Here is a 26,777-nt window from a genome sequence, read left to right as displayed (position 1 = left end):
GCCGAGTCGAGCCCACGAGCGGCTCGCGAGCTCGTGAATTTTTTTTATTTTCTTTTTTTTTTTGCAAATTTTTCAATTTTTTTTGATAAAATTTTAATTTTTTCCACTTTTCTAGACGAGCCGGCTCGTGAGCTCGGCCCACGAGCCGCTCTCGGCTCGAGCTTGGGCTCATTATTTGACGAGCTCGAGCAGCCCACGAGCCGAGCTTTGACGAGCCGCGAGCCGGCTCGGCCCATTTGACATCCCTATTAATGGGTATGATCGGCATGAACACATAGTCAACATCAACCCAGTGTGAGCTAAAATGGAGGTTGTGACCTGTTACAACCTCAAGTAGGCTCAACTCTGACATAAGAACATTTGGGTCCTTTATGAAGGCAGGAAAAATGTCTTTTATTTTAATCTGGAGCCATGAGTTTGTGGTGATGGCCTTGTATTTCACATTTTTACCAAATTTTGCTACCTGGCGAATGAAGTAGAAGCAGGTATCCATGTGCTTTTTCAATGAGAAGAAAAGATGTAAGCATTGCGTACAACAGATTGGATATGAATGAATCTGTGACTAGTTCTAATATGAAATATGACATGTTTGTATCATCTCTGGTACTCTTCTTAAGAGGTACGAAAGAAATCAGAATTCTAAAAAGAGTAATGTAACTTAATTGAGTGTGTAAATGTAATTGTACCGCACCACTCAGTGATGACTCCGAATTTATAAGCTCGTGGTCTTATGACCTACTGGGAATGAACCAATTAGAAAAGCAGGCTTGATGGCGTCGTCTTCCTCACTAAACTTTTTCCTGTGACCGACACTAAGGGTTACATTTTTTTGTCAAAACTGTGTATTAAGTAACTTTTCACAAATATGTACGAAATTCACTTACTTGTTTTTTGTTTTGTGCCCCCTCTCGAACCAACCCATGAAGGCCGATTTGTCAACCTCGTCAACATTGTCTTTGTAGTCGTAAAAAATGACAACATTATCGTTGTGCTTGAATAATTTTCCCCTCTCCTGTCCGGCAATGAAAGGAGACTGCAATACCCTCACTGGCCTTAAAACCCGCTTAATTGGTAATTCCGAGGTTGGTTCAACAGTAGGTGATCCCTGTATGTTATTACTATAGGTTACAAATTGATTGAAAATACGACACATGAGCTGTCTGTGGCATAGTTTGTGAACATGTTTGGTCTGTCACCTATACATGTGACTTGTTCTGAATGTGTCTGTGACCTGTGACATATGATTGGAAGATAGTTTGGAAGGGTGTGTGGCCCGTGACCTATTAATATAACATGGTTTGGAATGTATGTTATCTGTGATTTATGAATAGGATATGGGGTGAAGGAATCTGTAATCTGTTACCTAAGAATGTGACATGGTTTGGAACTGTGTCTATGACCTGTGACCTATGAATGGGACATGGTTTGAAGGTATCTGTGCTCTGTGATCCATGACTGGAACATGTGTTGGTATTGTGTGTGATCTGTGACCTATGAAAGGGACATGGTTTGGAATGTCTGTGAATTGTTACCTATGAATAGGACATGATCTGAAGTGTGTGTGATCTGTGACCTAATAATATAACATGGTTTGGAGGTATGTGTGATTTGAGATCTACAACTATTGGAACATATAAATACCTCATTCTCTACAGTCTTTGTTGCGGTCACCACATCAGATATGATGGAATCTACCCTCTTCTGAGTTTCCTCTGAATGCAAAACATTGGGTGGGGTGAATTCAATCCCCATATCAAATGATGGTGGCTCAAAGGAGAAGAGAAGATCATCACTTGGGTCCATTTTGCCCTTCCCTTTTCTGTCGACGTTTGATACTACGTTTTCCACCTACATGTTGAATGGAAAATGTCAAAATGAACTATGTTATTTTACAGAAATGTGAAATATATCAAATGACTACCTTCTGAGCCTTTTCAGATCCACCAGCCCCATGATGTTCTTGATCACCAACTCCAGGAACTTCTTTTTGTCATACTCCACGGTCGCTTGTTTTGTCACCAGACCGTCTAATGATCTCGTCCATTGCACTGGATATCATTATTGACACAGACTCAGATAGAAACTGCATGTTCGTCTGAATATCCATTAGGTCATTTTTAATACAGGCTTGCATTTGAATAATGTCATCCATTTTGTTAGTCTTCCCTTCGTTCAAAGATGACATATGTGACTTGATGTCTTCAAGCTCCGCCTTCAACACTTTATCATCTGCCTGGAGTTCGGATACTTACACACACAACACCTCAAAAGTTTGACAAAAATGAATAACTGATTATTATATGTTGCTTGCGAAATATCTTTGACCAACCGTCAACATACAATGCACATTGGTATATCTGTGACTTGATGTGTATGAAATATGACATAGGAAATATTAATGTGTGACCAATAATGGAAATATTGAGAGTTGACTAACATAACAACTTACGTCATCCCGTTGTGCTCCATGAGATTGTGGCTCCTCTTGAGAATGATGAGCGGCTGTTAGACCTTCAACAACGGGGGATTTTTCATGGGCGGATGACTCCTGCCGTCTTGAAGAAGGAGCAACAAAATTGTCTTCATCATCTAAAGAGTGAGCTTGTCCAATATTACTGTCCATCAGCGGTAGGACTGATGGAATGGACTTTCCGCTAGTACCAGCATCTTCAACAGACCTCTCCATCCTGCGCTTGATTCTTCTTCGGCTCTCGGATGAGGACGTCGGCTGGATTGGCTTGTTGTACTGGACTCCGTTCATGTATGGCATCGCCATTTCACTTTCCAACGGTTCCAAGTCACAAATCACAATCTGCAATACAATATGTAGTTTCTATGAATGCAAAGTAAAAAATTTGATATTGATTACATGATGCTTACTGGAACTTTACCTTAGGATCGAAGAAGCAGTCGGGTCCTTCCAATTTGGCAGCTGATGGTTACTCATCTGCCATCAAGTTTACAATGCGATGATGCACCCTCGATATCCTTGTGACCACGATGCCATCAAGACCGAGAAAAGTCTCGTATATCTATGCTTGGAAGGCTACAAGCATTCCTCGTAACCTGTAGTATGGGGTCCTCCTGCTGAGTCCATCTCTCAATGCACCCAGAGTAATTTGGAATAGTAGCTTGCCCCATAAAAAATTGTTTATTTCATTAAAGTCCTCAACGAGAACAAATAGGAAGTGGTCGACAACCTTCTTGTAGTCACGGGGAAAGAGATAGGCAGTTAAAAAATATAAAACCCCAAACATTGCAACGTCATTGTCTGGTAGGGCTTCAATCAGATCAAGGTCAAGCATTTCGCATGCAGACAGAAATGTGTCCTTTACATCTTCATGTGTAACAGCATCTACTAATGAAAAGTACTTGGCCTTCAACTTTGACTGCCTATTTTCAAAAACCTGAGTATCTGTATCGCCTGAACATCTCAGTCCTATGACCAAATAGAACTCAAATATAGAGAACCTGACGTATTTCCCGGAAACATAAAACCATATTTCTTCCTCATTCGGGTGCCGAACCTACCTCAGAAGGAATTAGTGAATCAACTGTGGTTGAATCACTATTTCATGGCAATCCAGGAAGTGGGCAAAGCATGTGCCCTTCAATATCTGTTTTTAGCTTTGGCTTAACTTTGATTGTATAGTAGTAAGAACACCCTTGTACACAGAGGTGGTAATCTTGCCTGGAAACCAACTTTTTTCAGATATTTTGAATTGTCATACCTATATAAAGTGTTAATAATTATAAAATTGTTAAGTACTTGTATTGTAATTCGGAGACAGAGAAAATGAAATGCATTTAGGTGAAATGGTCACATATAGGTTAAATTCAGGTCACATATATGTGAAATGGTCACATATGGACATCATATTACTAAAGTGCATCATCAACCATGTTAATAGTCAGCTCACAGGCATACAAGGTCTTCTCATTCACAGGCATATTACTAGACATATATTTTTCATTCGTTTTTAACTTTGGTTTGGTCTTCAACCATTAGAGCCACAACTGTGATACAAAGTAGTAGCTGTATATGTGAGTGTCTTTGCATTGAGAATACTTGGTCACATATAGGTGAAATGGTCACACATGGACATCATATTACTAAAGACACGTCATCAACCATGTTAACAGTCAGGTCACAAGCATACTAAGTCTTTACAGTCAGGTCACATATTCACAACAAACTTCAGTCTCATTCACATATTAAGATCACATTCAGAGCCCTATCCCCATTACAGTAAGGTCACAGGCAATCATATCCATATGCATTTACGTCACAGATTCCCAATAAATGCGTATTCGTGAATAAACAACAGATTATTCATAACATCGAAAACGAAAAATCAAATGAACAAACATTCTGCGTTCAAAACCACAAACCATACCCCATTCGAACGACGGAACGAATTCAACATATTTCAAGGTCACAGATCTTCAATACGTCTTCAATACATGTTACCGAACGATTATTCAATTAATACCGTCACTTAATGTATTAACAGAACATAAAAATCAATATACCATGTTCGATTGGACTTTCCACAAGGTCACAGACGATGCCGCATACTTTTCCATATGGGATTTCATTAGGCTTTCCTCATGCTTCCTCTTTCCTCTCCTTTCAGGCGTGGAATGGACGTTTATCGCCTTGGGTTTAGTCATTTTTTTGTCGGCCATAAAATGGAAAGTTTTTTGACAGAGTGATGGGGTAGACGAAGATGTATTCAATTCACTTTGGGTATGTGACGAAGATTAGTTCCTTGACAGGTCGGAGTGAGATAACTTACCGGAGATATTCGTGGGGTTGGTAACTGTTGGAATAGTCTATCAGAGATCGTGGGGAGAAGTTTGGGGCAGTTTCACTGGTTTGATAGAGAATGAAGAAAGATTAGATTTGAAGCCCGTTAACTACAGTATCGCGCTTATTTTAAATAAGTAATTTTTATTTAATTAGTCTAATACCGAACATTTGACTAGAATAGTTGGGCCCATGATTTATGCACAGTAAGCTTGAAATCCCTGGAAGGGTGTAATTTCCTCAAGTTGGAACATAAATACAATATGGGCTTTTTTCCAGGTATGGGTCTGATAAAGGTTAAAAGACCATTTTGCCTTTTTCAAAATTGGCCATTTTTGGTCTGTGACGGGCCAATCCTTAAAAAAAAGAAATAAATAAATAAAAATGTAGCTATTACCAGCATGTGCCTTTTTTGTGTTAAAAAAAAGTGACCTGGGCGTGAACCCAACTCGGCTCGATAAGGCTCGAGTCGAACTTGTAACTCGACTCGGCTAAGGTCAAAAAAAGCCCGAATAAGTTTTACTCAAGTCAAGCTTGAACCTCAAGTTTCGATCCATTGGCATCCTTAACACAAAGTCAACTTTTGAGGTTGAGTCGATTTTGACCAAGTTGCGTGATTATTGATCATACTGGGGTTCGTTTATTTGAAAAAGAGAAAACATATTTACGAAAATACCTTTTTTAAGACAATTTAAAGAAAATAAATAACCGTCTGTTAAAATAATAATAAATAAATAATGGAAGTCAACAATTGACAGCATTTGCCTAGATCCCTTTGCACCTTGCAAAGATCTTCGACCGGGGGATCTCTACACTCGGCTCAATCCTCGCCATTCCTTCTGTGAGTATTAGCTGCTGATCTCTCTCTTCCCACTTTCAAACCATTGCATTTCAGAACCCTAGGTACCTGGTAATTTCATAGCTCGATTTTTTGATAGCTACTAATTATAGCTCGGTATAATTCTCATATTACCGTGAATTCTTAGGGTTGTAGTCTTTTTATTGGATAAAATTTTGTTTCTCTTTTCATTTAGATCCTCTTTTTGGTGTATAAAGGAGGCCGATATTGAATGATGTTTTACTTGTGCATTTTTTGGGATTGAATTTTTAGATTCCTTGGTATTTCGTCAATTTTGCGTCTGGCCTGCGATCTCATTGCAGTAGCCCAAGATGTTACGTGTTCTTTTGAATTTCTATAGTTAGTGATCATCAACTTTAGCAAATGATATAAATTTTACTTGATGGGTCTTTTTTTATTCGACTTCCGGTTACAGTTCTGATGTGACCTTGGTGAGGAAAGTATTGATTGGTAGGCTAGATTTCACCAATAAGAGTCTTTTTGTGATCTGATTCTAAGAATGACTGCTCATGTTCTATCTAGCACAATTATATGGGACCATTAAGTTGCAATGATTAAAAATTTCGTTGATGTATTTTGTTATGTTCTTATCGTCACAATCTTATGATGTTAAAGCACGTATCTTCAACTTTTGCTTGTCTATTCGACAAAATACTGAACTAAGTGTTATAACATTGTGTTATGTTCATAATCTAGAGAATAAATTTCATGTGAAAGACTCCTGAATCCTGAGATGTTATCAGGTTGAGTTGTAGAAAATTCAGGTCTTGAAAACTTTTGTTTAACTCCACCTGACAATTTTGTTAGATTGAGGATCCACGTATATTCTTTACATTTTTTTCCTTAAATTTTCCTCTTAATGCTTTGTAAATTGTAATACATGGTTTAATTCATTGGAGTTGGTAGTTGCAAAGATGGGGCTGTCTTTCACCAAGCTTTTCAGTCGGCTGTTCGCCAAGAAAGAGATGCGCATACTGATGGTAGGTCTTGATGCTGCTGGTAAAACGACCATTCTCTATAAGCTCAAACTTGGAGAGATTGTCACAACAATTCCTACCATTGGTATGTTTCAGACAGTTTGATGTTTTCATTATATTTTACCCTCCATAATTGGGATTCGACTTTACAATGCACACGTCTTAAAAGTTTAATGGTACATGATCCTCCAAGATATTTTTATTTCTCTCTTGTGATTTGATCATTCCCTTCCATTCTCAAAATTTCTCTATACTAGACCTTGGCATTGCAACAGATTTTTATATTTACTTCCTAAGATGTACATGCGAAGGACAATCTTTATCTGAAAATACTTTCTTTTGCAGTTTCATTTGTTAGTGACTGGCATTTCCCTCCTAAATTTTACTTATATTTTATAGCATAAATTAAAGCTGGTCCTTTTATCCTCGAGAATTAGCTTTTCAATGATATTCAGAATTAAATCCCCATTTCTGTTGTGACGGATCCTATTGGTATGAAACTAAATCTTATTAAAATGTTTACACACATTTCTATTTATATATACAAACATTTTTAGTTATCTATTTTGACCTACCTACTCTTTCCTGGAGGGTGGGTCTTTTGGTGGGGTTTCCTGCGTTTTAACCTAAATTTTATGTAAAGCATTTTAACTTGACTTATGATGGAGAAGGATATTTTACTTTTACTACTATGTCCATCTTGTTTTGTTTTTTCTAAATTGCTTCAAGTAATCTAGAGCATATTGCTTCATATCATCTGGAGGCATATGGTTTCATGTTTTCTCTATTTTTCGTTAGAGGTATATATCAGGTTTATTGTCAAAGCAATTTCTAAACTGAAATGTTATGTGGTCAGGATTTAACGTGGAGACGGTGGAATACAAGAACATTAGCTTTACGGTTTGGGATGTCGGGGGCCAGGATAAGGTATTCATTTATGGATTTACTCTCTTTCCCCCTATATATGAAGTCGCATGATCTTTGATAATGTTGTGTTGATGAATTTATTCCTATCTTCAATATGACCTTGGAAGGAGAATTCTGTAAATTTATGCACTTTCGAAAGCAGAAGAGTTTATCTGAGGGTTTCATTTTGTTTGCCTTCTTTTACTTGAACCAAGTAAAAAATAATACAGCAGCTACTGAAGTTATTTAAAGCAGTTCACAAAGTACCACATAGAAATGATTTAATTGCATAAGCTTGTCCAGTAGTCCAATGGCGTGCAGATGCTCCTCAAATAGTTGTGATTGGAAAAGTGTTACTCTAAATACCGAGTAACCTTTCCTATTGGTCTATGCATCTGTCTGTGATAACTGTGCTATATATAGAAGAAAGATTGTGAATCTGTGATAGAATTAAGAGGTTGATTCAGAAATGTAATTGCTTCATTCACTAACAGGAATAAATGTCAAGTCCTGTTATTTCATAAACACAGATCTAGCATTGAACTGTCCAGATGATAAGGTGCATAAAAGAAGCTTGAATTTTATTAGACCTCCGTGAATAATGAATACCCTGTGGCATATCTTGTATAAAGAAAATGAGTGCCATGTTTGTGCTGGTACTTGCTTGTTCAGAAGTCAAGTCAGCTGTTGCATTTGTATTCCTTTAAAATTCAACAAAAATTTTCCAACATGCAGTCTCATTCACATTTGCATGCTAACATTTTGCATGAATTTTTGCAGATCCGTCCATTGTGGAGACATTATTTCCAAAATACTCAGGGACTAATCTTTGTGGTTGATAGCAATGACCGAGATCGTGTTGTTGAAGCAAGGGATGAGCTGCACAGGATGTTAAATGAGGTAGAAGACTCTTGATTCCTGAAACAGGGTTAAAATACGATGAAACATATAACTTTACATATAAAATGTAACAATAACATGTAAATCGATTTGTAAACGAAACTTAACTTACCATGTATTGCATAAGATTTTGCAAATTACTCATTTTCATTTTTATCTTTTCTCTACGTTTGTGTGGTGCTTGTCTATCAGGATGAATTGAGAGATGCAGTGCTGCTAGTATTTGCAAACAAGCAAGATCTCCCGAATGCAATGAATGCTGCTGAAATAACTGACAAGCTTGGCCTTCATTCTCTCCGCCAGCGACACTGGTAACTAGTAGTTGTATCTGTACCCTTTGTCTTTAAATTAGGTGTAACATTCTACTAATGGTACTCAAAATGCAGGTACATTCAGAGCACATGTGCCACTTCTGGTGAAGGTCTTTATGAGGGGTTGGATTGGCTCTCAAACAACATTGCAAGCAAGGTGCGGCGTGTAGATGCTTAACAGCATTTTGAATCTTTTGTTTGCATATTTAATTCTTTGGGTGCTCCTGATGTTTATATTAATTGCAATTTGCAGGCTTAGAGTACTATTGTCTGAGTGCTGGAAGAAACCTTAATTTCTTTGTCGCTTTGAACTTTTGCTTTTCTGTCAAAATTTGGTTCTTCTTTTGCTAAGGTTGAAATCTGATTCTTGTACTTGAGAATAATTCATAGATTTTTGTCGGTTCTTTAGCATCTTCCTGCTATATATTCTCAACCGAGTCTTTTCCATAATCTGCTATTAGCGTACTACAGGGAATCGATTCCTTTTCTCCTAATTAATCTGGACGTATTATTGCTTCTCAGGATAATCCATCCAGGTAAAGTTTAGATCCACTGATAGTGTTAACACATCGGCTCATGCACTCCTGATATTAGCTGTTAAATATCATTTGGATTCGGGTGGGTCAAATTTTAGAACCCGAAGGTGTACGATGCCATTGAGCCCTTGTCAATCCATAACGGCTTGATTTCGTACCATTTGGTGCCATATGATGGGTGATTTTTGTGTCTAGGTGACCAGATTGAGAATAGATTAAAGAAAAGATGATTGAGAATAAATAAAAGAAACAACTGTTATAAGTCAAGGGCATTTTCCTTTATTAGTGCCTGTTTGATTCTCATCACTGGGGGGAAATGGAGTTTCAAATAGTATTTTTTAAGAGAACGTGTGGCTAAAAAGTATAAAGAAGTCTTCTGTATATGTGTAGAATTAATGGGAATCAGACATGTCTCGAGCAAATTGCGTCTTTAAAAGAGAGCCGGGCCCAATATTTCACAAGAATAGGAAGGATTAAAACTCTCTTACCCAATATTTATTATTATTTCCTCCTCGATCACGGGAAGGAGAGAACCAACGTCAACTAAATGATAAGATTTAGCATTACTGAAAGCATAATATGTGTTCTTCCAGTACAGCGCTTTGATATCAGTACAAACTCTAAATATCATTAATTTTCACAAGAATGAAACCCACAATATCAACAACTTAGCCTTTCCTATCTCCCTCTCGACTTAGGAGAGTTATGGAAACTGCTATTATGTTTTATTAAGCAGCAGATGGAGCTGCCACGTAGTGCACGGCCGATGCCTTCGCCTCCGTCATAGCTGCTGCAACCAGTGGCTGCAAAGCCACCGCCTCCAGACGGGTTCCATCGGACACCACCGGCTCTGGTTTCTTGTAATCCAATGTCTCATCATCGTAAATTTCCCACCACTTCTTCACCAGCATTTTTATGTCTTCTCTTTGCATGTTCACTTCTTTTCCTGTGTATCTCCAAGGCTTTGAACCCTGTTTACATAAATTAAGGCCAATAGTTACTAGAATGAATACATTAAAACAACACGTTATGTGCATATTGATGAAAATATGCAGGCAAAGATCTTGGCATCAGATGACTTACCGCTGCACAGTAATGCACAACCTTCACTTTGTCAAGCTCAACATTCTCCGGATGACACCATAACATTGCAAGAACAAGGTTGTACACATTAGGAATCGGCTTATATATATCCTTAAAATACATGTTCAAGAAATCCTGCCACAAATTATATATCACAACTTTTCCATTAGTCTCTCAATTCTAAACAGACAGATATCAGTGTCGATATTGTACATAGTCAAGTCTGGTCGAAGTCTAAATTTTAACCTGTTCAGCAAAAGGAGTGGGAGGAGTGATTTTTAGAGTCTTCAAGAGGTCCTCATAGGTTGCAAGACTCGGCTCAAACACAAACATCCCAGCGTTGAAGTAAAGGGAAGGTGGAAGACCCATCTCCGCCGGCCACTTCACTTTTTCCGGGCACTGTTGGCAGTACCCAATATTGTACTGCGGTGTGTGACTCCATGTTTTCTCACAGAAACAATCCATTACAGCATAGAAATGGCCATCAGGCAAGTCAAAGAGGCTGTCAATGTTATCATATACTTGAATATCACCATCCAAGTATATCATTTTACTGTACTCCACAAACTGCATCATAAACCAAAAAGTTCAGAGCCATCAAATACGAAAGTGTACCTTAACAAACGATAAAGCAACTCTGTAACACACATACCTCCCATATACGAAGCTTGGAATAGTTGATGACATAATACGCCATGGCAAATTGGGTCTGGTTATCAGGTGGGTATACCGGCTCAATTTCCTTAACAATGCAGCCTTGATCCTCCAGTATGCGGCGGTGCTCCTCCGGGACATCCGGCAGCACCGCCACTATAAGAGGATATGCAGTTTTCACCTTTCTTAAACCCTTAATTAACCCAACAACACCCTTCACGTAGTCACCATTTCCAGCCAAGAATGTTACGAAGGCCCTGCCCGAGAAAGAAGTTGGCTGAACAAAATTAGTTGGTTTTACACCTGATGCAACGAGTTCAGGAGCCATAATTATAACTTCAAGAGTGAATTACTAATAACAAGATTTAAAAGAATAAATTCAGATACGATGCTGTGAAAAGATTAAAGAGGCTTCTTAAGAATAAAGGGAAAAGAGAGATGTTTCTTAGGGAGCAGAGGCTATAGGGTTGTGTTCTCTCTTCAAGTTCGTAATGGGAATGGTGTTTATATAGCGGTGAAACGAGGCTACATTATGTACGGGTATGTGAATCAATTTTTTTGAAAATTTACATTATCGGTTCTCAACCTATTATCCAAATAACTTGTTGGTCTTTAAATATCAGATATGAGCATGTCAGTCCACTTTATGGTTAGAAATTCAATCTCTAACAATGAAAAATCGTAAGGTTGATATTCATGCGTAACTTTATGAAGTAAGGTTTTGTCAATGAACTTAAATCGAGTCATTTTTATAAGGACCATATGTAAATTCAATGATGATTTTAGATATCTTCTGCTGTCGGAGATTGTGAGGATCAACTGAGATTATAAATTTTCTACCCCCTTGACTATCCCTCAAATTGCATTTTTCACACATCATCACCACCTTTGTTCTTAATAAATGGAAAGACGTCTACATATTTTTTAGCCCTTGTTTCAGCCTTTATTTTTTTTTTTGGTGTGGTTCAAAATTCATTTTGAAAGAGTATTTTATCGAAGAATATGTGATTTAAAAAATAAAAAAGTGAATTTGTTTGTAAAATTATTTTGTAAGAGAATGTTTGATTAAAAATGTGTTTCGAAAAAATGGGGACCAAACATGGAGCTTATATCTCAACGTATACCTTAGCGTCTTTCCATTGTTAAGAATGAGTGACTTGCCAAGTTGTCTAAAATATATTAAAAAAAGAATTAGGGATTACAAGTTCAAACAATATATTACAACCCAAATCAACTTGCAACTTTTTAAAGTTGAAAAACAAATTTGTTACTTAAGTAATAAATTACGGACCAATGATGCAAAATTTCTCTATTTTTTATCTTTCAAATATTTGATTCCTATGACTTTGAGTTGCGTGCCGACACGTGTCCCCTGTCGACGGTGGACAAGGGGGTTAAGGGAAGTTTCTCGAAATGAAGACGCTAGAAGACATCACTTATTTCGGGCTAGGGCTGAGCGTACGGGCCGGAGGAGGCCCGCGTTTACCTGTAATTTTGTTATTGACCTCGTCACGGGCTGTGTTATTTAGCTTCCACTTGAAAAATTATATATATATAAACAATTTAATTTATAAATAGATAAAAATAAATTATCGATCGTTCATATATTTATTTATAAGTAATTTATAAATTTTATTAAATGGATAATAAATTTTAAAGTACTATAAAGATATGAGAAAAAGGAAAAAAAGGAGACCTAACAGAATTTGCTAATTATATATTATTCTCATCGATTAGGTAAGTAAAATTAAGCAATTAATTAATTGCATCGTGTTAAAACTGATCAAAACACGTTTAATTTTCTAATTTTAACCCTGGTTGAATCCGTATTACATAATTTTATTTTAGCGTACAATCTGAACTCTATATTTTTTAGAATCTCGTCAACTTTATTGTTAAAACTCATACATCATAGGTCACAAGAATGTGGGACATTTTAATGGGACACCATAGTCACTCTGTGTGATTGAATTGCTATATTTACTAAAATTTTGAGCGAAAAATATATTTAATTGATTTTAAAAAAATGAGAATCAATTAAAAAGTTCTTGTTTGACTCTCATTTTTTAAACTCGTTATTCTCAAAATTTTAGCTCTTGCTTGAGCCTCATTCTTTAGAAAAAAATGTATTTTTTAAATAGTATTTTGACATCATTTTAATCGCATATTATTCAATAAAATAATATTACACGTAAATCCTAAATTTTTTTATTCTTTTTAAACCACACATTTTACATCAATACAGTATTCAAAAATTCATTTTTTGCTTTATAATGGGACTCAAACAAGGGCTGCAATTCTTAGTTCACGTGACCTAAAACTTTTATTGATTTTAAAATTATATACATGCAACAATTTTTTATCAAGAAAAAACATGGGCATAGTGGACTAATTCTCAAGGTTTTTTTTTCTTTTCTTTACTTTTTTTTTTTTTTTTGTGACCTAAAACTTTTATTGATTTTAAAATTATATACATGCAACAATTTTTTATCAAGAAAAAACATGGGCATAGTGGACTAATTCTCAAGGTTTTTTTTTTTTTTTTTTTTTTTTTTTTTTTTTTTTTTTACATTGCTTCTAAGAACTTTCTTTTAGCACCTATCTGATTTTGATAAAAATCAACTTTTTAGTAAATTTCGTGTAAGTTTCATGAAATATACGATTTTTAAAAAAAAAAATTTAAAAATGGGGTCAAATATGAACTTAATAGCAAGCTAAGGTATTCACAATTGCATTTCGATGCTAAAGTTTAATATTGCTATTATAGTTATAAAGGGGCTTTAAAGATGACTCAGAGTACAAAAATACATTTTAAGGACCAAAACAAAATTTAGCCTCCATTTGAAAAGAATTTATAAGTAGATAAAAATGAGCAGTAAAAAAATACATAGTACTTATCCGTATATTGAAAATGCGTTGTTCAAAATAAAATTTGATTAGTTTATAAAATGATTTATAAATTTATCAAACAGAAACTTAATTGTATAATTATAATCAAAAATCAAGAATAAATGAGGTAATATAACTTTCGATTCTCAGACTCAAAAGTAATTAAATTTTAATCAAAATCAAACACGAAATTGAGGGTTGTTAAATGAATCAAAACGAGATGCTTGTTTTCGCCCCCTTTTTAAAAATTAAACCAAAAACTCAAGCACGCATGATCTATAAGAATATTTAGCTGCTCGAGCTCGCAAGTGAGACGAGCCATTTACAATATTAACACAAAATGTCAAAAGATTACGCCTTATCAAATGGAAGTAGGAGTGAAATTGATTTCTCCTCTCCCCTACCTTACCTAAACGGCACCGTACACCTAAGTTGAACAATGTGTATCAACATTTAATCCATATTCAACAATGCTTCATGTACATTATAATGTAAAACTTTTTGTACACTCCATCACGTGTCAAACTTTGATTTGACAGTTTTTTTTTTTTTTTTAAAGAAGACTTTCTATCAAGGGTTGTGCTGTGTGTACACAATGGTGTACACACAGGCTTAAACCCCCCTCACATGGAGGAAGGCTCACATGTAATAAAATATTTGTGGGCCTTCCTCCATGTGAGGGGTAGTGTAAGGCTATGTGTAAGCAGCACTTTCCTTTTATCAATCACATGTTGTCAACTTGGATAATGTGCACAATTATGTACAAACAGTGTGTACCAAGTGGCTTTATTTATCCATATTTGTTTAAAGGATTGGGATTATCATAATGAGTTTCTTATTTTCTAAAATTTGTTAACCAAGGTATAGGAATACGATTATGGTAGATTCCATCCATGATAATGACACAACATTCTTTAATAGCAGCTAAAGTGACCCCAATGAATTAATTTTGTTCCTTATTTTAGTAAATAATATTTAATATACAGTTATTATATTGGTTTTTTTGAAAGCAAAAAAAAAAAAAAATTCAATTTCATTTTGAAATATTTAACCCAATGCCATACCAAAATTTCAATAACGAGGGATCCAGCCTGATCATCCACCTTGTCATAAGAACTAATAATTAAAACTCAGAAAATCTCAATTAATTATAATTTACTATCTATGTTAGTCAATTTGTTAGTCCCCTTTATTTTAATTAACATCACTATCCTTCGTGAGCGTTTAAAATTAATAGCAATCTAACGTAGATAAAAAATATTTAACTTACACACCAACATGTATGCCAATCGTAGAATGCAATTAAAGATGTTCATGTCTAAATTAAAAGGCTTTTCAGTCACTAGGTGTCATACATACCTAAATGGGACTAACAAAGTAATCAGCGTTGAAAATAATTGAAATTTAGAGATTTAATTGCAATAAATTAAAGTTTAAAGATTCAATTAAGATTTCACTGAAAGTTCGGTGATCAATAACAAAATAACCTTAAATAAAACAATTAATGAATCGGCCAATTTACTAACAATAATGCTACTTGTGTATAAGAAGTTATAGAAATGTTATCTGCGTAAATAAAGAAAAGAAAAAAAAAACCTAAGATTATAGAAAAATATTTGTTATACATCACCATTCACATAATCTTTTATGAGTGATTGGCACAAAACGTCCCTATTTTTCAAGCTTATTGTGGAAAATATCCACACATTTCATTTTTTGACATTTTTGTCCCTACCTTCCACATTTCTTTGCGTAGAAGGTCATTTTCATCAATTTTTGACAATTTTACTCTCCATTCAAATAAAACAAAAAGAAAAGAAATGGAAAAATAAAAAACTAATTGCAACCATAGTCCCAAATTTTAAAAAAAATTAATATTTAAAATCAAAATCATCAAATCACCCCATCCCAAGCCACCAACACACCGCTACCTACCGCCACCACCTTACCCGCTCCCTTCATCTTCTTCCCACATATATATACATGCCCATTGTTCTACTGATTATAATCCTATATATATATATATAGTGGGTGGGTGGGTGCGTGGGTGGGGGAGCGGGCATGTATGTAGATTTAGGTACACTTTAAATACGCTTTGACTTCAAATTGGGTAGACAATCAAGGGTACAGTACATCAAAAGGCAATCTCTAACTTCCCAAAAATTTCATCTTTTTTGTCCTAAACTCTATTTTCATTCATTGCACAAAATTCAGTTCTGGTTTTTGTTGAGTTTTATTTTGAACTGTTAAAAACTATGAAATGAGTATCTTTTTCTATAATAAGTTTGAAAGATTTGAACGTTTTGTGCCAATTACCCATCTTTTATAGATTAATAAGCTGTCAAAAAAAAGTTGGAGGGTATTTTTACATATTCTTTGATAAATGATGAGGTGACATGCATTTGACATTGATTTGAATAAATGGTCAATGACACTTCATCAGAAGATTTTGAAAGAAACTTTGACGTAATTGTATGTGGAAGAAAGTGATTAGATGGAAAATCTTATTGTATTTAAAATTGTCCAGTGATAAAATGTTACGTGACATTATGTCAAATTTTATGTTCATGTAGCATGATTTAATTTTTTAAAATTGAGCATCATGTGATGACACATGGCATAAAGTAGCCCACCCACTCCAGTGAGTTGTGAGCCAGCAACCTCGCGTGAGTTCCACTCCATGTGAGGGCTCTGGACACCCCTATGTACATATTTTTATGCAAACAAAGCATAACCTTTTTTTATTTGATTAATGAAACTTTGATTCAATAAAATATTGTCGCATGACCCATTGATTTACTAGTCCGTAAATTATGATGTATATATAGGACAATCAAATATTATGCCTTACATTCTCGACAGTTAAAATTTAAAAAAATAAAAATAAAAATTGTAGCAATATTATTGACTTACTAGTGTCTTCCAAATCGGAAGAGGACGAAACTAAATTGGGAACCGCTTGATCATGAGCAACGTCAACAAGTTTAACTGGCAGCGCAAAATTTAAAAAGGTTGAACCCCAATTTTGAGGGTCCCACTGTCCCGCCCCTAAAACTTTGTGAGGGAGGTAAATTGCGGGATGTGCCCCAGCAGGCTAGAGAACAAAAGCTGCCTGTACACTGCGCCTACAAGGAGTCCAATTCCATATTTCAAGAATCGAACACCCACATTGCGGCTGCAGCAAGGCGTGAGATCATCTCACTCATATCCTTTGCACCACTAGGCTATGCTCCGGAGGGCTAACTGGCAGCGTAAAAGTTGCATGGAAAGAGAGTGGCGTAAAGCACGAGATTGGAAATGTTACAAAATTTGCCTGCTCACAACTCACTAGAGTGCGAGGGCTAATTTATGCCACGTGTCATCACGTGATGCCCAATTTTAAAAAATTAAATCACGCTACATGAACATAAAATTTGGTATAGTGCCACGTTACGTTTTATAATTGAACAATTTTAAATACAGTAAGTTTTTTACATCCAATCACTTTTTTTTGCATATAATTATGTCAAACTTTTGTCAAAATCTTCTGACAAAGTGGCATTATTTTATTTGAATTTCATTTATTCAAATCAAGGTGTCACCTCATCATTTATCAAAGAATGTGTGAAAATATTTTTGTACAAATAGTTGAATTGAATTTACAAATAAGATTTTGATGCTGTTTGGCCCGATTATCCAAGGTTTAATCTTCTCAATACATTTTGAATTTTAATCAAATAATTTTTGCACGTGAACTCATAATCAATTCTTATAAATATAAAAAACCTCAATCATATACGTATTTTTGTTTTCAAAAAATTATTTTTAATAAATTTATTCTAAAAAATTTATTAAGCAAGTGCTTCGGTTGAATCTATCAAAAACTCGCATATTAGGATAAACAATTGTCAATACGAGCAGGTTGCCTGAGATTGGATTATTCATGTTTTTATATTTATTTGATGTGGGATTGTATCCCTTAACCCTACTTTCTATCTTAATTATTAATTTTTTAAATGTAATTTAAATTTATTTTTTTTCTACTTTTAATAATATATGTATTTTTTAGAAAATCAACTCTTATAAATCTAAAAAACCTCAATCATATATAATTTTTTTAATAAAAAATATTCTAAAAAAATTATAAGCAGGTGCTTCTGTTGAATCTATAACAAACACGCATATTAGGATAATCAATAATCAATACGAGTAGGTTTGTTGAGATTGGATTACTCATGGTTTAAATATTATTTACATATTAGCTTGTTATATATTAGTTACATATTAGTTTACATATTGGTTGAGATTGGATTATTCATATTTTTATCTTTATTTGACGTGGAAATATATCCCTTAACCCTAGTTACTATCTTGATTATTAATTTATTTTTTAAATGTAATTTAAAGTTAAAAACAAAAATAATAGTAAATTGGTTTAGGTGGAGTTCCCGTTTCCTGTCATCACCCCGATTCCTTGATATGGTATTATAGAATGTTTTTGAGAAAACTGGATTCTATAATATATATTAAAATATCACATTAAGCGAGAATCATTTTTTGGACAATTTTAACCCCTTTACAATTCAATTATTTCAATAATACTTTATTTTCATTTTTCAATATATATAATAAATATTACAAAATTATTGTCATTTATGAGATTTGTGTTATTGGTTCTCAATTAATTAACATTTACATTAATCTAGTTTCAATGAAATTTCACTTGATGAATCTCGAATTACATGAATATAGAGTTATTATAGATGAATTTATTAATATTCATGTATCTAGACATTTTAATGGGTGTTTAAATTTATATATTAACAATTAATTTTTATATATCAAATGTAATATAAAAAGATTATTCTTTTATAATATTTTATTATTAGAAAAAAAAATTAACTCATACAAATTGAGTTTTGAGAGTACAATTTCTTCTTTTAAATTATATATTTTTTTATGAGTCTTGAGACTCATCACATCTTCCAACAAATTGGCACCAAATATTACTTTTACATCAGTTATAAAGTATTTTAGAATAACGTACAATGCACATTTAACTTTGACCAATGTAATAAGAGTTAATACATTATTGATAATTATATTCACGATGCAACTTTTATTAGTTGTACTATATTTTTTATTTTGCGATTTTCAATATTTGCTCATTATAGCACTAATATTCTTAACTTTTTTATTGTTTTCTTATATTCAACATTTAATTTATTATCATACTTTGTATTTGATTAACAGTTTTTGGTCCAAAATGTTCATTGGGAGTATGTAAAAAGACTTATTTGTCCATATAATAATAGATGTAAAAGTACGATAAAATATTATTTCTAATTTTAAAGTATGTCATCAATTTTTTTTTTTTTGCAAAAATTATCTTTAAAGACAAAATGTACTAATTAATGGAAGGTTGAGCATAAGAATTTGACTAGAAAAAATTATGGGCACATGTGTTACAATGAGCAAAAATTGAGGGATCTCAACTACAACTAGACTTTGATGTAAATAATTTTATGAAGGGCACCAAATTGTTTATTTATGTCTTTCATTTTTAGTTTGTTCTCCAAAAACAGAAATAATAATAATAATAATAATAATAATAATAATAATAATAAATTGTATTTTTTGCGAATAAGAAGCTCCAATTTTGTTGTGATAAAAGCAGCAACAGCTCCAAAGTCCACTTTACTACTTCAGGAAGCCATCATCTACTACTCGTTACCTTGTAGATAAATTAATGTATTGTTATTGCCTTATCAACTTAATGTATTATTTTTTGAATATTATTGTCTTGTCGACTTAATAAATTTCAAAACATACATTAAGCATAAGAGCAAGAAGAGCGGATTACAACATATAAAAGTCAAAATGTGTAAATCTTTTCTACTCGCTAAACCTATTTGTTACTGCTTGCTCAAAGTATCATGCAGTGCTACATGGGAAAATTTATGATACTTTCGAAGTATGGAACTTAATACTTTCTTCCATTGTTTAATTAACACTAGTCGATGTTACGTATGTTGCACGAATTTTGTATTTATCGTATTTTTATTAGCGTATGGATTTTAATTTTTTGGAATATTTTTGAAGTAATATATAGAAATGTTTCGATAATATAAGAAAATAATTGCAAATTATTACTAGTTTTTACAATTGCATAACGGTATTTTGTCACATCTAGAAAAAATATACTTGAATAAGAAATATATGAGATTACACAAACTATTTTGCTTGTACTGTTGACATTCAATGTTTGACAGTGCTGATATGATTGAGTTGAACCTGAAGAATATGTTTCTAAATCTTGTTTAAGTCCAAATAAGTTGGAAAATACTTGTACTGGAAAATTGAAGATTCAGCCACAAAGTTTATTACAAAATAACAGTAAATTAATTTATAGAGAAGTAATGGATCCATCATCGCATACTTTGTGTACTATGAAAATTGGGAGTTCGTTATAGCAGCTCAAAAACTCAAACATGTATACGTCACCTATTTGAAGTTGTTTCTCTGTAGCATATTTTGACCAACCTGTGGTGAAACATCATACGTCACCATTTGTTGTCAAACTCGTAGAAACAGTCCAGTTGCGATGCGAAGAGTCATGGATTCGAACATTTCATATAAAATTGGGTAGATGTTTTGCACTGAATCTTGAAGGTACATACTAAAAATAAAATAAAAATGAGCGAAAAAAAGAATTTAAAATTGTGGAAATATAAGTAAAAGAAAACTTACAATTTTGCGACTGTCATTACGTCTGAATGTTAGTCTAAAGACGGGATTTCCTGTATAGAATGCCTCTTCTTCAACAACTTCGGAGTCGGAGTGGTATGTATCATAAGTCACTTCTAGCTGTGAATCGTCAAGTATGGAAATATTAAAGGTAGAATTTCCAATATATTCGAACACAATAACATAATCATCTTGTTAATTGTGATGGTCGAAGAATTGTTTCCATCCACCAGCTAGATAAATGTCGTTATGAACTCTTTCTAGTTGTATGGTAGCAATTATACCATCGTATCTAATTAGATGTATTCTGTTGGCAAGTTCATGTCCTAATTCGACAAAAGATCTTGGAAGCAACTATACAATGAAAACTAAAAGTATTTTTAGCTGATATATGATTTTATTAGTTTTAAGAAAGTATAAGCACTACAATAAGACTTACTAGTCGAATGTTATGGTTTGAAGAAGTGTTAACAATTTGAAAGAAACAGTGTGGTACATGCATGTCTGACATGATAAGGATTAGTGACAAAAAAAAAACACAAATTTAGCAATAACAACACAAATTTAGGTTGAGTGAAATAGATACTTCAAAATTGAAATTTGTAGTTTTGTTAATGCATTGTCAAAGAAAACTGTATTTTTTCTTCTGGTATGTTTATCTCCTGTAAAATTACTTTCTTCATTGATGAAATTGGATAGAAGAAAATTACAAACAAAATTTCATTAATCATAATATTATTATATCAACTGATTATATATACATAGGAAAACATTAAATATGTAGAATTGAAAGTTTCAAATCTCGAAAAATCGTCAAATGATTTCACACATTCAAGTTTTCAATATGAAGTAATTAAATATAACAAATATAATTTAGCTAAGTAGGGATATTTTTATTAATAGATAAGCATCAAACTTCCAACCTAAGTAAAACTTAAATTAAATAAAACTACTTTCTTTCTGTAGATTTGGTTTGTAGCTGTGCTAACTTGAGATAGAAGATGGAAGAGGCGAAATTTGTTCCGTAAGTTGAGAGATGAAAGGGATTAAATGGAATAGTGGAAGAATAAAAAGTGATACCTTTTGTCATTTTAGTTTTGGCATGTAATTTGTTTGGCTTTTTTGGCAGGATTCTTTATCTTTTTCACAGCTTTTTTGTTTTTTTTTCTTTGTATTATATTTATTATATTTGTTCGTCTAGCTTTTGTTTTTGGCATTGCAGTTATTCTTTTTTGAAAGTTTATTTTTTGTTTTTATTTTTGCAATATCAAGTTAGACATATTGTTTTAATTATATTCTTTCAGTAACGTAAAAGAAAATATCGATGTGATTTATTATATTATATAAATGTATAAAATTTATTTAATATTGAATTTCTTAAGTACTAAATGTTGTAATTCAATATTGTCTTCTTTTTATATAATTGTATTGTATTTGTTGATTTGGGAATAATAAAAAAGAAGAGTGGTTATGATTTTATTTTTTTTATGCTATTTGTAAAGAAAAATTTATTGTAATTTTATTAATTTAACAAGAAGATTTATTATGATTATTTAAAAAAATTTCAACACCAAACAATAAATCTATACTCTTAACCTGTCAACTTGGTGAAGAATTAGATGAAATAGTAACAAACACGTGAGTATTTTTGGAAAAAGCCAAAAATCACTACAAAAGTTTTTACTTTTCATGGTAAAGTTATTGTATGTATAGTGCAATCAATAATACTTTTCACTAATCATTTATTTCAAATTTCATATTGGAGCTCTCTTTCATTGCTAATTTGAACAAAAATTGACCAGGTAATTGTTGTTAATTTTTTGTAGTATCTTTTTGTTGTAATTTTTGGTAGGATTCTTTCTTTCTCTTTTTCATGTTAGTTTTCTTTCACTTACTTTTTTATTTTTTATCTTCTTCTTATTATGTTTAGATTCATTTGGTTTTCTCTTCTGGCACTGCAATGATTATTTCCTTATTTTTTTTTTGAGAGTTTTTTTTGTATTATATCGAAGTTAAACTTATTCTTTTAGTTATATTATTTTATTAGATTTACAGTTTTTTATAAAAATATAAAATTTATTTTATATTGAATTTTTAATTACTATATAAAAAATAAAGAAAATTCAATGTCGTAATTTTTTATCATATCATCATAGTAAATCTTTCATTTTAATGCATATTTTTAAACTAATAAAATAACAAACGTAGAAGTCAAATAACAGACAAATATTAGGTTTCATAATTTCTAAAAAAAATAAAAATCGAAGTGTGGCATGTGTAGAGCAATTCCGCACATTTGTAATTATTATTATTATTTTAGTTCATTTAAATTATTAAATTAGTAAATAAGACGAAATTAATTCTAGGTTTTGTTTACTTTTTTGCTATTAATTTTTAAGAAATTTGATTTGTATATTTTTTTTAATGTATTTTTATTAGCTTAATAATACTAATGATTATTTTTTAAAAACTCTAAAGGTCACAATAAATCTATAATTAACCAACCAAGTTGGTGAAGAATTAAATAAAATAGTAAATGAGTTTAGAAAACCAATCAGTGTACTTGGAAAATGCCAAAAAATTACTGTAAAAGTTTTTGTATATTAAAAACTGTTTGCAAAAATCCAACAAGTAAACAACAAAAAATTGGCAGCAATTCACTTGAATTTTTTTTTTTGGAGAATGCCAAAAAGTTAGTACAAACTTTTCTTGTGAGTCAAAAGCTTCTATATGAGTGCAAACTATCCATTTCTTTGAATTTCAAATTGAAACATCTTTCAGCTGGATTTTTCATCTTTAGCAAAATCTTAAGTCAATTTTAAAACAAAAATTTCCAGGTAATTGGTTAGATCTATCTACAATCTTGCTTTTTTTGTGGATTTTCTTTTTGTTCTACTTAATTTGTTTTTCTTTTTTGCATTGGAATTTTTTTTGGACTACTTTTGATCTACTTTGATGTATTTGAAAAGCTAAATGTTATCTTTTTATCAATTTTTGTTGTGTTCGACTCTATATAGAGAAAAACAGACAGGGTTTCAGAAACAAAAATGAAGGTAAAGATATACTCCATGGATACATACTGGAATATAGGTCTATAGGATTGTTTTTGAAATGCTTTAAGAGTATATTGTGATAGTGCTTTCTTTTATTTTAAAAAATCAATGTTGTGTGTTTGTTGAGTATATGTGTCTGTAGGGTGCCTTTGATTGCTTGGTATCTTTATTGATAGACCTTGACATGTTGTTGGCTTTTTGATTCCTTTAAATTTCCCACAGTACAAATTTATATGTCTCCATGTGGCATGATTATCTAAAACCATACATCAAAGTATTCACTTTGTTATTGTCTATCAAGATATGCTCTTGAGTACATTGTTTTATAGTACTAATTTTTTGTTTATTAATTCGTTATATGGATAAAGTGGAAAATATTTGTGTAAGGTATGTTTTAATTTTTATTTGTAATCACATTTTCTCCAAAAATTAGTTTGTAAATAAGTATTGTTCTTTAATGCAGATGTTTCTAGATTATATCTTTTCTCCAAACCTATGGTTTTGTGCTACTATTAGTCAATATCCAAATCATCAGTACGTTAGAGATTTGATACAATTGTTACAACCAAATGAATAAGCATCACTAATGTGCACTATTTTTCATAGATTTATATATGGATTCATGTACAAAGACGAAGAGCAACAATTTAGTAGCAAGTTGATACATAAATTCATAATGAGGATTGTGAACTCTGGCAAAAACAATGAAGTGTGGGTAAGATTTGATGACCATCTTGCCCGTTTTGGAATGCAAGAATTTTGTTTAATCCCTGGATTACCTTGCCACAAAGCATCTGTTAATCTTGACGGTAGTAATCCTCGACTTAGAAACCAGTATGTCAATGGTGTGAAAAGGATTTCTATGAGAATGCTTCATGATGTCTTCCATTCATGTGAAGATCTAGAAGATAAGTTGAAACTTGGATTGGTTATGTTGATAGAGTGTTCTCAAACCAATTAAAAGACACATTGATTACAGAATACTAGATATGGTTGAGTAGCTTGATGATTTTCTTTTGTATCCATGGGGCTGGAAGGCATACTTTGCTCTGTTGAATTCATTGCAACAATCACACCTCGAAAGAATATATAGAATGCAACAAACTGAGCAAAGGGAGTGTAAATATACGCTACATGGATATCATCTTACTTTTCAGGTATTTCTTTTTTCCTAATTTCCTATACATTGTATAGTTTAATGTTGTACATATCTAATATTTAGTTTCAATTTCATTTTGCAGTTTTGGATATACGAAACATTCCCAAGATTTGGAAGAAATTTGGACACCGGAGATACAAAACATTACAAATTTCAAGAATACATAAATGGAAGCCGAAGCGAATATTGACAGACAAAATTGTAAAACAATATTTGACGACACACGAGGTATGGTAATTATATGAAAATTTACAATTAGTTATACATTTAATTATTCTACTATGGTATATCATAGAATTCTAATATTTTATTACATTTATAGATTCAAGTCATTGTAGTTTTACAACCAACAAAAGAAGAATTACAATTGGACAATAAACACACTATATTAGACAACATTATCACAGGAAAACTTGATAACATTGTACCACAAATTCCACATAGCAATTGTGTGCAGCAAACAATTAATGCTGATGATGTTGGTACTTCTAGAACATACACTTCATTTAGAGTATAGCCTAATTATGCTTTTGTTGACTGTAACTATGTAACAAAAGAACAGATGGAAGAGATGTTTAGTACACATAGGCAATATGCATCTGGTGTTTGCAATAACTTGAAGGCACACATGGTTGAAGAATCAAGAAAACAACATGTTGAATATCTTGAAAACCAGAAGCAAATATTTGAAGAACAGCAAAAATGACACCAACATCAATATCAAAAGCTGCACTCTACCTTCCAATCTTGTATGCAATCTGCATCATATGTGGATACTCAAGCTTTCTGCCAGGATTTTTTTTGGTACACATATGGCTGAAGAATCAAGAACACAATAAGCTCATTATCAAGCAATTTTTGATAATTAGAAAGAATTCTTTCAGCGACAACAAAAGTAGTAGGAAGATCACTATCAGAGAATGCAATCTCACATGAAATCTTATGTGGACAACATTTTAACTTCAGTGAGATCTTACATTGATGAACAGAACAACGTGATGAATAGAATGGGTGATTGGGAATCAAATATGGAAGCTATTGTTGCTTGTTTATGGCAAGATACTCCTGGCTAGAGCAATAAAATTCGTGGCAAGAAAGCAAGACTTGAACAAACTCAACCGGAAATGTCCACAAAAGAGAAGTATAATACGAAGATAAAATCTTCAAGTTATCCTCTAGAGGACTATTTTATGGAGAGGTATTCAACAATTAGAGATTGGGTGATGCTAAATAAGTTGGGTAAAAAATCTAATTCTAACTTGTTAATTACATTGCATTCATTTAACACTAATCTAAACTATGATATACAATACGTATTGGGATTTTTGAGGCAATATGTATGGAAGAGACATGATAAAAAAATAATGAATGAAGACAAAGATATCAGTATTGCGGTTAGTGAAGCTTACACATCATAATTAATTTCAGTCTACACTTGATATATCTAATTTATGTCTATTTATTGTATTAGACTATAGAGATGGAGTTAAAGTTGTTGAGGCGATTGATTAAAGAAGGCTATACTCTCATCTCTAAAGAATGTGCAATTTTGGACTTCAATTTTGAAAACAAATGCATTTGGCAAATGCTGTAACAAAGAAGTTTAAAAGAAGGAAGTGTTAGTGTACATGATCTTCAGATGAATTTCACTGTATTACAAAAATACATAAGTGGCAATTTGCTAGAGGGCAGTTGTCTATGGGCAGCATGCAACTATCTATTAATTCCATGTTTATATCTAGGCGATTATAACTGTTATCTTTTTGTTGTTGATTTTCGTGAGTGGAAATTTTAGATGTATGATTATAGTCATGACGTCCACACATAAGGAGAAATCAGAAAACAAGTAGATCCAGTATTGAAATACTTCAAATATGTTTGATTGGCACAATTTTCATCGAATTCCATTTTCCA

The 26,777-nt window shown here is 32.7% G+C and overlaps 2 protein-coding genes and 1 long non-coding RNA gene across 5 annotated transcripts; 2 read left to right on the top strand and 1 right to left on the bottom strand.

Annotated features, from left to right (window-relative positions):
* The first annotated feature begins 5,564 nt into the window (after positions 1 to 5,564).
* On the top strand, positions 5,565 to 9,210 carry LOC111394399 (ADP-ribosylation factor). 3 transcript variants are annotated; one of them, XM_023020205.1, is made up of 7 exons: positions 5,565 to 5,713; positions 6,576 to 6,731; positions 7,503 to 7,573; positions 8,333 to 8,452; positions 8,645 to 8,763; positions 8,839 to 8,920; positions 9,017 to 9,210. In XM_023020205.1, the coding sequence occupies exons 2-7, from the start codon at positions 6,584 to 6,586 to the stop codon at positions 9,020 to 9,022; spliced, it is 546 nt and encodes a 181-aa protein (XP_022875973.1). In that variant the 5' UTR covers positions 5,565 to 5,713; positions 6,576 to 6,583; the 3' UTR covers positions 9,023 to 9,210. The 3 variants fall into 3 exon arrangements, with proteins under 3 accessions (XP_022875973.1, XP_022875988.1, XP_022875981.1); XM_023020220.1 differs by having other exon boundaries at positions 5,569 to 5,651; XM_023020213.1 differs by having other exon boundaries at positions 5,581 to 5,720.
* Positions 9,211 to 9,838: 628 nt separating this feature from the next.
* Positions 9,839 to 11,511, bottom strand: LOC111394392 (galactinol synthase 2-like). The gene is made up of 4 exons (XM_023020193.1): positions 11,035 to 11,511; positions 10,629 to 10,949; positions 10,383 to 10,517; positions 9,839 to 10,270 (listed from the first exon to the last, which is right to left on the bottom strand). The coding sequence occupies exons 1-4, from the start codon at positions 11,362 to 11,364 to the stop codon at positions 10,028 to 10,030; spliced, it is 1,029 nt and encodes a 342-aa protein (XP_022875961.1). The 5' UTR covers positions 11,365 to 11,511; the 3' UTR covers positions 9,839 to 10,027.
* Positions 11,512 to 24,250: 12,739 nt separating this feature from the next.
* On the top strand, positions 24,251 to 26,466 carry LOC111377584. Its single transcript, XR_002699786.1, has 3 exons — positions 24,251 to 24,861; positions 24,946 to 25,091; positions 25,421 to 26,466. It is a non-coding gene; the product is annotated as an uncharacterized LOC111377584 (long non-coding RNA).
* The last annotated feature ends 311 nt before the right edge of the window (positions 26,467 to 26,777 follow it).

Source organism: Olea europaea, chromosome 1 (assembly GCF_002742605.1).
Source record: "Olea europaea var. sylvestris chromosome 1, O_europaea_v1, whole genome shotgun sequence".
In the NCBI taxonomy this organism is placed as follows: domain Eukaryota; kingdom Viridiplantae; phylum Streptophyta; class Magnoliopsida; order Lamiales; family Oleaceae; genus Olea; species Olea europaea.
Note: the sequence above shows the minus strand (reverse complement) of the source record. Positions and strands in the feature narration are given on the sequence as shown.